Here is a 12,638-nt window from a genome sequence, read left to right as displayed (position 1 = left end):
TCCATCATTTTCAGGAGCCAAAACCCTTATCAAAGACTGCTAATAATACTTGCTTAACCGTCCAGTTCAATCACTTTATTCCTCAGAATGCCCATCCCATGTCTCTGCTTTTCAAGCCTAATTTGGGATATATTTTAGTCCGTGAGAAACGTCACGCCCCTCTTGAAAATGATAGTCTCACACTCTCAGTCGACAGTCTGCACTAGAAAATCCAGACAAGGAATCAAAATGTAGAGAATCCAAACGTATGTTCTAAAATTTGAAAAAGAAAAGAAAATTATGAGTGAGACTGTGAGAGTCTGAGAGACGGGCCGTGTTTCGTCACTGAGAGAGTCTTTAAGAAAGAGAGAGGAGTATTTACAGAGTGTGTGTGAGTGCAAAGATGCAAAACCAGAGAGTCCTACAAAAGCATGTATTGATGCACGCATCCATACAGACATTTTGTTAAAGTAGGGAACAAAGCCCATTAACCATCCCTGCTTTAATTCTACTTTATTTGTGTTTTTCTTTTGCCAATTCAAAGGATAAAGGAGAGTACTTTCATTATTCGTGTCTGCAAATATCTCTTCACCGGTTCCCTTGATGCTTGACACCGACGTTCCCTTTCAATCATGTTAGGCGCTCGTGTTGCTTGAAAGTAAGAGATAAGAGATGGGATTTCATGGACGTATTCAGAATGCCTAGTTCTGGTGAGTTTTTTGTTTTGGGGTTTAAGATTCTCTTTTGTTGGGACATAGAGAAAACCCGATTGCGTGCATGTTTCTAGTTGTTCTTTTATGAACTTTTAGGAAGACTTGATTTATAATCCAGACTGGAGGAGATTGCAGCTGTGCAAAGACAGTTTTTGGACGAAATTTAGTACTGGCTGTAGCAGCAAGGTTTAGATTGTAGTACATTTGGGCACTGATAAAATTCTTAGGTTGACGTTGTTTTCTTTGAATCTTGCAGTAAAGGAAGTAATTTTTTGAAGTTGGGTTTCTGCGAATCTGTTCAAAAATACATCTTCACAATCTTTTGAAGGAAACAGTAGGTTTCGATATAGAGCGTGCAGTTGCTTTCAATAACTTAACAGGTGCCATATTTTGAATAAGTAATGCTGTAAATTTTTGTTAGGCATGTCTGAAATTGGACTTAAAAGGATAGAACAAGGCCAAACCAATATTAGAAATGTGCCAATTGCTATTACTCCAGAAGGATTTTGATGTTGTCCATCACCTTCTGTATTTCAAAAGACCCTCAAATCTCAGAGCCCTCTCAACAAACCCAAAAATCTCTCCCCACCGGACAATAATAGTGTCCAGAAGAACCAGAACCCACGGACAGAGAGAAAACCCTCAGCCACTCCATTAAGAGCTGCAATTGCTTTTGATGATCATCAAAATGTTGGTCCTGATGCATCTGGTATCAGTACACCAGTTGTTACCGAGAGAGTGCCAAGGCCTAAGGTAGAAGGTATGCCAAGGAAGGTTGCAATTGAGTTTGGTGAACCTGGAACCGGCGACATGAAGTTTGTTTTACTGGGAAAGCAGGGATTTTGTGTGAAGTTGAGTGTCCACAGAAACATCTTGGTTGAAAATAGCAACTATTTTGCTGACAAATTCTCAGAACAGGAGTCTGGTATACCTTGTCTTGAAATTTCTGATTGCGAGGATGTTGAGATATATGTTGAGACTGTGGGACTGATGTATTGCAAAGACATGAAGCAGTGGTTGATCAAGCAAAGTGTTTCTCGTGTGGTTCGCATTCTCAAGGTAATTTGCGGGGAAAAAAAGCAATGGATCCCCTTTTTTTTTTTACCTCCTCTATATTTTAAGAATGATTTCTCTGCAATTAGTTATCTATATGTTTTTCTTGTATTAGTAGCCTTTTCGAACAAGTTGTAATATTTGACTGGTGTTTTATTTTTCCAGAGAGAAACTTATTTTTCCTGTTGTAACTGGACATGAGCATATGTTTTGTTTAAACGCAGAAAAGAAAAGATAATGTATTGATATTCTGAGAAAGAGTTTATCTACTCTCCTCTCCTCCTGAGATTTACCATATCTATGTGGCTGTTTTTTTTTTTTGAACTTATTTGAAATAAGATCCTCCTGACAATTGCATTACAATTCGATGACATTTGTTGTTGTGTGTAGGGAAAAAGAGTGATGTTTCTAAGTGATGATCTCCCAAATAGTGGTTTCCTTGTATTAGCATAATGAATGACTTCATTCGCTTACATTGATGGAACCTTGCCCTAGTTTTATGGCTTCAGTTTTGCATTATTTTCAGTATCTGACTATGTTTTTAGGCTGGCGGTAATATTTTGCCAATATTATGTTTTCTCAATTGTCTCTTGTTCAACTACATACCGTAAAACCTTAAACTGATGCAACTCCTTGTTTTTACTTTACACTACTCCTTTAACATTGGCAAGATAGTGTCTATTTTTCACAATGGATTCTCAAGGCACCAAGAAGAGAACGACATTCTGCAAAGTGATGATGAGTTGTGGTTTGCAGAAAATGTTGACAAGAGTTGTCAAATTTATTATCATGCCTTTCTAGGATGCCTTTCCCTTTTTCTTTCTATATCAGGCACATAATTCCTTTATCAATGCATCTGTTCATGAATGGTATGATGATCCTGGAATGGAACTGTTTTGCAGCTTGCTGAACTTCTTGGCTTCAACAAATGCATTCAATCATGCTTGGAATATTTGGAAGCCGTTCCGTGGGTGGGGGAGGAAGAAGAAGAGAAGGTGGTCTCTTCAGTTTTACGACTTCAGAGTGAGGGTATTGGGGTCACCCCCATTCTGAAGAGAGTCTCTTCGGATGTTACTAAGGCCCCTAAAGATGCACTTTTTCAGATAATGGAACTTGTTCTTAAAAGCAATGAGGAGAGAGGACGGCGTGAAATGAAATCCATAGTCCTTAAGCTCCTCAAGGAGAATAACAATCTCTCGAATTGCGCAGGTTCTACTGACATTTGTTATGTAACCATTTATAGTTCATGTCGAAGTTGCCTGAATTCACTGCTGTCTCTATTCAAGCAAGTCACTGATCCAGGGTCTGCTGACATACCCATTGACAATAAGGAAACTGTGGTGAAGAGGATAGCTCTGGAGGCTGACAATCTCTCATGGTTGCTTGACATTTTAGCTGACAGCCAAGCAGCGGACGAGTTTGCTCAAATGTGGGCTAGCCAGCAAGAAATGGCAAACTTACATGAAAAGCTACATATAGTGTCTCGCTACCATGTTAGCTTCATTACTGCAAGGCTGTTTGTCGGGATTGGAAGAGGAGAGATGCTCCCATCCAAGGACACCCGTCACTTGCTGTTACAGACCTGGTTACAGCCATTGATCAATGACTACGGCTGGTTGCAACACGGATGCCGGTCATTAGACAGGAAGGTTGTAGAGGAGGGGATTGGAAGAACAATTCTCACTCTTCCCCTTGAGGATCAGCAGAGTATTCTGTTGGGTTGGTTGAGCAGCTTTCTGAAAGCCGGCCATAATTGCCCGAATCCGCAGAGAGCATTTGAGGTTTGGTGGCGAAGGACCTTCATCAGACCACATGTTGAAACACAAGGGAGTCAATTCCAGTCAGATAGCTCAATGACATCAAAGTAATAGATGTGAAGAGATAAAGATTGAAGGGGAGAGCAAGAATTTATCATTCTTCTATTCACCCAGATATCAGCCTGAGTTACAGAAAACACAAGACCCATAATGGGCTTCAAATGTCATAGTTAGGCCCATCTATTGTTCCAAAGAGGCCCATACAAAATGGTTTCATAATGACAAGCCCCAATTGCTCTGCCATAGTTGCTTCTCTGCCACTGCTTGGATGGATGGATGGATGGATGGTTTGGATTATTTTCTAAATTTTTATTTAATGTTAAAGTTTGGTTTTGTCATTTCGTTGTAGTAAAGGAGTCAGAGTCAAGCAGATGATGGGCCTTGTAGTGGGGACAACAACAACAGTGGTCCAATTTAAAGATGAATGTGCGTTTAGTTAATACACCCCTTCTTGTTGCCGGCCCATATATAAGTGGGTGGGCCCTCGTGGCCCACCTTATCATTATTTTACTTTTTGGAATGGGACGGACTGCTTAATCATTGCTTTTATTTTCTCCAGCTAACACCATAATTATAATTATTTATGCATAAACATTTTTTTTTTCAACTAAAAATAAACATTTATAACTCTGAATTTGTCCTCATTCTTGACCTCTTATCACTTCAGAGTCGAGACAGTGCACTAAAAGCTAAAATTGCAAATCATGCCTTAACTGTAGCCCTACCAGGCCACATGGGCTAGATTGACTTAGGCTTATCTGCCTAATCTAAGCCCTGCCAATGAGATCCATTTATGTGTCAAATGGGTCCAGGCCCAGAAAAAGATGGTCCCCATCTGGATTGGTGGCCCACTCTAGTTATTGTCCTCTTCTTACAATGGCCCTCTTTGTGGGCCCCCTCGATTGTCTCTTCAGTCCAATTCCTAGGCCATAGTATTATTTTTTCGTCTCTTTCTTCTCCACATTAAAGTCGGGATTTAAATTCTGTATCCAAACAAGACAAATACACAATTATAGTCCTTCCCTTTCAACATTTACATATGTTTTTGGATTACATTCGATATTTCAAAAAAAATTTTAAAAAATTAACAGGGAGAATGTGGAACAAGACATGGTTTGTCTTGAAATTTACATGTAATTGCAGCAACACCTTCAAAGAATGCGACATTGAAAGTGACAATGAATTTGCTTGATTTTTACATATATGAATGAAAGTGAAGCTATAGCTAGCTAGGGATTGAGTTTCTTTCTTTAGGGTTTGGTTTGTATTTCTTGTTCATCAAAATAGACATGATAGATAGATAGATGCTACATCATGTCATTACCATCTGATATTTTACCCAAACTTCTTGGACTTATCTCTGCAACCAATTTTTTTTTTCTTGTACTAGAAAATTACGTCCAAAAGGGACATGAGAGCCAACAATGTTATTTTCGGGTTGTTAAGGTGTGTTTCCCGAAAGAGAGGGCAACGTCTTAGGTAAAATGTAGTTGTTGCTTTGCAAATTAATTGTTGTGGATTTTAAGTTACTGTCCCGGGGTTGGTTAATTGGTTATATACACACGCACATATCAAAATCGTGTAGAAAGTCTTCTTGTAATTATATAACAGACAGACTTAATATACTTAATTACATGATTATTGCGTGTAAAATCATCGTGTATGGTGGGATTTTAATTAATTAATTAATTAATTACTTTGCATGAGTAAGATTAATTATTATCTGATGAGTGCTCAATTATTAAAGTTGTTTGAAAGGGGAAAGGGGTTTTAATTTAATTTGTATGTGCAAAATTAAAGTTTTATACGTCTTTTGTACTTGTAATTTGTTTTTAGGTAGCTTTGGTTGAACACCATCAAATTTCGTGGGTTTTAAGATATGATATACCAATTAGAGGAAAATTTGAAGAAACTAACTACTAACACTAAACCATAGTTTTTAATTATTTAAGCCTTATTAATCAAATGGATCTAATTGTATTGGCGAATTATGTATAGCATCTCTATATATATTATCCATAAATTGCAATTGAATATTCTCACTTATTGATATACCATCTGATTCTTGTACCGTGCTATATATGGAAAACTTCACCACCAACCAATTTATTTTAAAAAAAATGATTTTTTTTCCCGATTAAGCTTCGTTGAACACCTTGAAAGATAGAGTTTCACAAGACATAAGGGGAAACATACAAGAACCGTCACGAAAACGTTAATTAATCACATACCTAACAATAGTGACACAACTAGGTAAGAGACGAGTCATATATATATATATATAATAAAATAAAGAAGAAGAAGAAGAAGAAGAATAAGAGAAAACACATGAATATAATGATCAACTAGCGATTTATCTCCCTCGAAGTATTATTCTAGTAGACAATATAAATTATAAGGTACAAAATCTTGATACACAGTGAAGCAAAAATATTCAAAACAAGCTTCTATACAATTACAATAGACACGCACCCCAACATATCTATCTAGCTAACTTAGGGCTACGTACAAATCTATCATATCATTTGTTTCTTAATAGAATGAAATAAAATCTGTAGAGAATATTATGTAATATTCATAAAAGCTGGTAAAATTTTATCTGATCTTTCTTTTTTTTGGATAATCAACAGCCACCAAAGTCTCTAGCAGAGAAAGAAGAAGAAGTAGTCTTGTCTGAAGGCATGTTACCGGCATGACGTAGCCCTAATGTCAGTGACACGTCACCAGGAGTGGCCCCAAACCTAATAAACCCAGCATTGCCAGATGTACTAGTGGGGGTCCCATGATACTGATCAACAATGCCACCAAGGCGACACGTGTCATCATATGAGTCCGGAAAAGGCAGCTGGTGGTTGTGGGTTTGTTGTGACGGTGGTAGTGGCGGTGGCGGTGGTGGGTTGTTTCCTTGGTTTGCCGAGAAACACTGTGCATTGATTGCGATGAGTGAAGTGTCGTTTTCATTGGCTGGCGTAGTAGTTGTGATTGTTGGTGCTGATGATGATGATGCAGTCGTTGTTGTTGTAGTAGGAGGCGTTGGAGTTTGTGCATTTAGGCCACCACCAATCTCTCTTCCTCCTCCATCCTCCTCTTCTTTGGCTTCTTGTTGGTACATATCTTCCACCATTGGTTTCCACAACCTTACTCGCGCATTTATGAACCAATTTGACACCTGAAATTTCGTGCATGTTACAACAACAACAACGTTAATTGATTTCGTTGATAATCGAAAACAACTCAGCAAGAATATCTTTTAGACAGTTCACTAAGTCTAAAATAGGATGAGGTTAGGCAAGCACAAACAAGTCTGACAGATTAATTGGGTCGAGACTTAATGCAAATCACTTGAAAATTGTGGTTGACATGCCCTTTGAATAGCCCACTAACTTAAAATAGGACCAGGCAAGGCACGCACAAACCAGTCTGACAGATTAGTAGGGCCGAGGCAAAAAATAATAAAGCCAGCTTATAATGGAACTCATGACCTTGTACGAGATTATTTACGCCCAAATCCTAAGAGACAATTAACTAGCCTATCCTCCTAATTATAAATGCAAATGTAATTTTAAATAATGTGTATAAAACATTTATACATGGGCCCGTATGCCGAACTTTGTAACAAAAAAGGACAAATTTGGATCCATGTAAAAAAAATAAGTAATAAATTACCTAATTAACGACTATATTTTAGTAGGTATGTAGATAGCTGCATGGATGACCGTATCATGGGGGTCTTTAAGTCTATTATTATTAAAAAAGAAATAAAGACATAGGACTAGTTTACTATAACAAGTATGCAGATTTTATGTAATGTATTAATGGTTCTTCTCGTGTTGTTGGATGGGCGGTGTCAATTTGAATCAAAGCTGCAAAAAATCTCTCATGTCACAGGACTTTTACTATGTACGTACACACTTACATACAAAATGTCTAATTAAGTTTCCTGACTTTCACTATATCACTATCTATTACACTATGACTCTATAGTCTATACTATAGAATCTATGTCTAATGTCTAAACAATTAACAACGTAGAGGTCATGGATCTCTAGCATAGAAAGAAAAAACCCAAAACCATGCAAATACAGACTGAACATGCAAATGGCCTCTTTATATGCTTGTTTTTCTCAAACACCCTAAAAAGATGAAAAAATAAAACACTCTAGCATACAACATATCCCTGTTTTTTTTAACAGTATTTACTGCATTGTTGTAACAGGTGGTGTGAATGTGAAAGAGGAAATGTACGTGTGATAGAGAGAGAGAGAGAGAGAGACAGAAGACCAAAACCTGATTTCTGGATAGACCAGTCTGTCGAGCCAACAGATGCTTATCTGCATCGCTTGGATACCTGAGAAAGAGACCAGAAAAAGACATCACACTCTCCTTCCATGCCCTTAAACAAAACCCAAGTATAAAGACTACACTATACCACCTACAGCTTTATTATGATTATGGGCGTGAGAATCTAAGTGAGAAAGAAAGTTTTATAGAGAGAGTGAGTCAGTAAATTATGCTTTAATAAAAGTACGTACTTTTCTTAATAATAATAATAACTAATTTCTGGTATCTGCAGCAATAAGAGAAGTTTGCAAATGAAACCACTTTTCACAGCTTTTTTTATTTTTCAGACAATGTGCAAAAACACTGTATCACTGTCCCTTCAAACACTGTTTATAAAGGCGAAAGAAAAAAATAAAAACCATTTTATCTAACCTAGTAAAAAAGGTTTAATAATTAATGAAGCAGGCTTTGAATAGTCAAACCTTTTGGTGCATTCCTAATTATTAAAGATTCACTTACGGGTTGAGGAAATGCTCGAAAAGCCAGGCACGCAAAATGTTGACAGATCGTTCAGGAAGGCCACGTTGAGGTCTCCAAGCTTCTTGTTCCATCATCCCCATTTGATGGAATGCTCTTTGTTGTCTAAGGCTTTGTTCAAGTAGTTTAAGCCTCGGAGTCTCACCTTTTGTGATCCCACCAGATGTGCTTCCAGCTGCACCATCTTTTTCACCTAGCAACTCACAACTGTGCTTCAATTGTGCTGCGATTGCATCCTTTAGACACCTAAAGTGTCTTGACATTGCCTTTTGTGCAAGTGCTGTGTATGGCACTGCTGCCCCGAAACCCATCACTAGATCGAATGAGTTCACCACCATTTGCATTTGTTCGCAGTAGTGTTGGTATCTTCGATCCACCTGCCAATACTTTCAATGATTACTATGGTTTAATAAGACTAAAATGTACCCCTAATCTATTTGAATGATTACGATTTGACCCTCGTGACAATGTACCTCTTTGAGAATTAATTAGATGACACATGAAAAATAAGTTTGAAAATTAAACTTTCTTGCTCTTAAAGGAAACCTTGAAAGTCTAGGAGAAAATCAGTTAAGCATGAGGACACAATGAAATGATTGTCAAAGTGAACAAGGAATATCCATCCTTTGTGTGTTAGAAAATTTTCTTTCCCTTCCCTCTTCCCCTAATACAGCCAACAATTGACAGAGTTGCATGTGTTTGTGTGTATCTATGTATAAACAGAAAGAAAAAGTCCAAAGAAAAAACAAAAATATTAAGTTTAAACTTGCTACGATGGGTATGACATCCAGACGCAGCAGCAAACTCATAATAACTTCTCTACGTAATATATATATATATGTATGTATGTATATGTATGTATATGTATGTATATATATCATGATCAGTACTTGTTGTTTATTAGTCATCTTCCCAATCAGGAGAAACGTTGTTTCTGACTCGACTCATCACCTCCTATTAGTAGTAGCTGAAGCCTCTCTATACCAAATTACCAATCAATGCTGAAAACTATATATATTTTATTTTAATCAACAATAAAAAATAAAAAATTAGAAGACGTAATCAAGAGTACTGTACCAACTGGATCCTGTGTGTGGATCCCTATTCCACCCGCCGGCTTTCGTTTTTTTTTTATAAAAAAATATTTGCCGGAAAATATTTTCCGTTTTGGGTCTTGAGAGAGAGAAAGAGAGAGGGAAGAGATTACATGCCTCGTCAAGCAGTGAGAGTAGTTTGACTTTCCTTCTCTGATGTTCAATCCGGTCAGCGGCAGATAAAGGAGTAGTGAGATCTTTTGTTGAAGAAGAACCGCCGCCGCCACCACCTCCACTAGTATTATTTCCACCAGGATTATTGGAATTAGGGTTTGTAGGAGTAGTAGTACTGTTGTGCTTATTACCAAACTTGTTCTTCTTAAACTCACCTCTCCCAACACTACAAAATTCTTCCAACAACTCCTGAGCTGCCTTAGCATACTTTGAATTCCTCAACACATTCACAACTCCTAGAGAATTCGACCCGAACCCGACATGAACCTGGTGGTTCATTGACTGATGGTGGTGGTGTTGACTTGCTCCCAAACTAGTCTTGTATTGATTGTAATTAGGACCAGAAGAAGATGCCCCTCCACCTGCAGCTTGGCTGTTATTGTAATACAAGAACTCACCACCATCTCCCATTCTCAATTCCTCGGCTTTCGCCGCCTCCAAGTGTTGCAATGAAGATGAAAGTGATAAAGACAGGCCTTGGCCTTGGCCTTCCACCACTCTACCAGTATTGTTGTTTTCAGGAAGCCAAGTGAATTGTGAGTTATTACCAAAAGCCCCTCCGGAGACATATGCAGATGGGTTTGGTAACAACATGTGAAGTGTAGAAGATGTTGAAGGTTGTGGAGGAGGAGGAGAAGGTGATCGAGGTTGTGGGTTCATGAGGAATAGATGCATAGCCGCGGCTGAATCCGCATTAATCCCCGATATCTGATGATGATGTTGGCCTATGTTGTCGCAATTACTGTTATTTCTGTGACCGTACCACTCATTAGCCAGTGGTGGAGGCCTCGCGGTTCGGTAATTGGACTCTAATAATTGGACTGCATCCGCGGTGGCACCACCACCGGGTGGGAAATTGAACATTTCTGACAACATACCGGCTGTTTCGTACACAGGGAGTCCACCGGATTCTTCCTCTTCCACCACCCCTACTAGTGTCTGTGGATGCGGCTCGAATCCTTGAACTCTCAATTTATCTCTTCGGATCTGAGTATTGGCGGCGGAGGCCGTGGATCTCTCGAACCCATTCGAGAAACTGAAGATGGTTTGGTGGTAATCTTGGGACATAGAATTGGTGAAATTGCTACTCTTGCAGTTGGAGTGAGAGAGAATTGGTGGTGGAGTTGCTATTCCCATATCTTTCTCTTCATGTTCATAATTTGCTTCTGAACCACCTCTTGTACCCACTAATCTTCAATTCTTTACGGATCCATTACACAACAAATAAAAGACTTGAAAGAATTAGAACAAAAAACAAGAAAGAACACTAGCTAGCTGTCAAATGGGTCCTTATTGTTGTTGTTGATTTGTTTTTAATATAAAAAAAAAAATATATATATATATATAGCATATATAGCTTTTGATCACTTTCAGCTTTGTTGATCAAAGTGAATCTATGTAAATTATTTATATAAGAGTACCTTATGCAGAGTTGCAGGAGCTAGCCCTCAGACATCGTTTTCTCTTTGTGTAGTTTCTCGAATTCCCTTCTCTCTGTCGTCTCTTTCTCTCCTTTTCTTTGCAGCAGCGACCACCTTGCTAAGTGTTTTAACAATAAAATAAAGAGGAGGGCAAATGGAGGCTCTGATCGACTGATATCTCTCTCATGAAACCAACAGCAAGCATCAAAGAGAGAGGAGAGAAAAAGAAAAGAGGAAGAGGTCGCTATTCTTCTTTCTTCTCCGTCACCTCCTCTTTCTTTTTTTACTTTATTTATAAAAAAAAAATTATTTTGTTATTTTATTTGTTTCATTTAGTATTCAATGTGACAACATACTAAATAGTTGGAAATAATCAAATATAATAAGAAAATTAATAATCAAAAAACAAACAAAGACTTGGAAGTCTTTATACTAATTTTAGTACTTAACGTATTGCTAAATTACACAAACGACCTCTTCTAGATGCCGCGCCCGATGAGGTTATTTTGGTCCTTACAATTGAGAAATCAGTGTATCCAACCAAGCAATATAAATTAAAAAAAAAACAAAACACTAACTTTTATTAATGTGAAATTACTGGCTTGCCATTTGGAGATGCTGGATATTATTGTAATTTTCTAATATCCTTTGGATACCAACGCAAGCTACGGAATAAAAATAAAGATAAGGTCAGTACTAAGTCATCTCAACGATCCAAACCACCACCATCCTTTGGATTTTTTTTCGAGTGACCATTATGCCCTAACGTATGATTATTTTGCTAGCCCAACTACTCTGGTTGGTAAGGCTGTTTTCGTCAATTAAATACACGAAAAGGCCAAAAATATATACTATATATCATTAATTAATAAAGGTAAATTCTACACGATTAAAAATGGGTGGCAAGGGCTACTGGTTGGGCTCATATCATAACAAGGGTCAAGAGCGTCCCTAGGGTGGGTGACATGGGCAGTCGCTCAGAGCCCTCAAATACACATGGCCCCATGTTTTTTTTAAAAAACACTAGTATAATAGTAACTCAAAACCCATTTAAGTAATATTCGACATTTATTTTTTTAAGAGGACTCATTTTTAGAATTCACTCAAGACCCCCGAAAACTCATGTGCACCACTGTAAGGATCAAGCGGGGGTTAGGTTGGTGTGAAAAGCAACATATAACGGCTTTACGGTTTGGATATGTCAAGATTGGCATGTTTGATTACCCTTTTCATTTTCCCCTCTTGATTTCTCCTCGTGCTTTCTTTTTCCTCTGTTTTGTGACTTTTCTCCATTGTCACCTTTTCTTTTTCTGGACAAAAAAATAGCCAAGGGACCATTTTAGTCCATTACAACATTTGGAATTGATAAGGTTGGAAATTTAAAACCTCGATTAGGTGGAGATTTTGTCGATAAGAAAAAAAAAGTAATGTTTGTATTACATGCATGACGAGACATCACTTGTAATAATCATTGGTTATATAATTAAGATTGGATTAACACATACAATCTATATATATCTCTCTTTTAAAGCTTTAGGGTTGGTAATTAATCATTGTTGATCAATCTGG

The 12,638-nt window shown here is 37.7% G+C and overlaps 2 protein-coding genes across 3 annotated transcripts; one reads left to right on the top strand and one right to left on the bottom strand.

The window, feature by feature from the left end:
• Nucleotides 1–409: 409 nt before the first annotated feature.
• On the top strand, nucleotides 410–4,019 carry LOC120014790 (BTB/POZ domain-containing protein At3g50780-like). Of its 2 annotated transcripts, none has more exons than XM_038866846.1 (3): nucleotides 410–689; nucleotides 1,450–1,751; nucleotides 2,648–4,019. In XM_038866846.1, the coding sequence occupies exons 1-3, from the start codon at nucleotides 662–664 to the stop codon at nucleotides 3,611–3,613; spliced, it is 1,296 nt and encodes a 431-aa protein (XP_038722774.1). In that variant the 5' UTR covers nucleotides 410–661; the 3' UTR covers nucleotides 3,614–4,019. The 2 variants fall into 2 exon arrangements, with proteins under 2 accessions (XP_038722774.1, XP_038722775.1); XM_038866847.1 differs by having other exon boundaries at nucleotides 1,114–1,751.
• A 1,878-nt stretch (nucleotides 4,020–5,897) lies between these two features.
• LOC120015586 (BEL1-like homeodomain protein 4) lies at nucleotides 5,898–11,336 on the bottom strand. Its single transcript, XM_038868073.1, has 5 exons — nucleotides 11,070–11,336; nucleotides 9,592–10,848; nucleotides 8,363–8,757; nucleotides 7,850–7,910; nucleotides 5,898–6,731 (listed from the first exon to the last, which is right to left on the bottom strand). Exons 2-5 carry the CDS (start codon nucleotides 10,783–10,785, stop codon nucleotides 6,186–6,188), a joined length of 2,196 nt encoding a protein of 731 aa, XP_038724001.1. The 5' UTR covers nucleotides 10,786–10,848; nucleotides 11,070–11,336; the 3' UTR covers nucleotides 5,898–6,185.
• Between the last annotated feature and the right edge of the window lie 1,302 nt (nucleotides 11,337–12,638).

Source organism: Tripterygium wilfordii, chromosome 14 (assembly GCF_013401445.1).
Source record: "Tripterygium wilfordii isolate XIE 37 chromosome 14, ASM1340144v1, whole genome shotgun sequence".
NCBI lineage: Eukaryota > Viridiplantae > Streptophyta > Magnoliopsida > Celastrales > Celastraceae > Tripterygium > Tripterygium wilfordii.
Note: the sequence above shows the minus strand (reverse complement) of the source record. Positions and strands in the feature narration are given on the sequence as shown.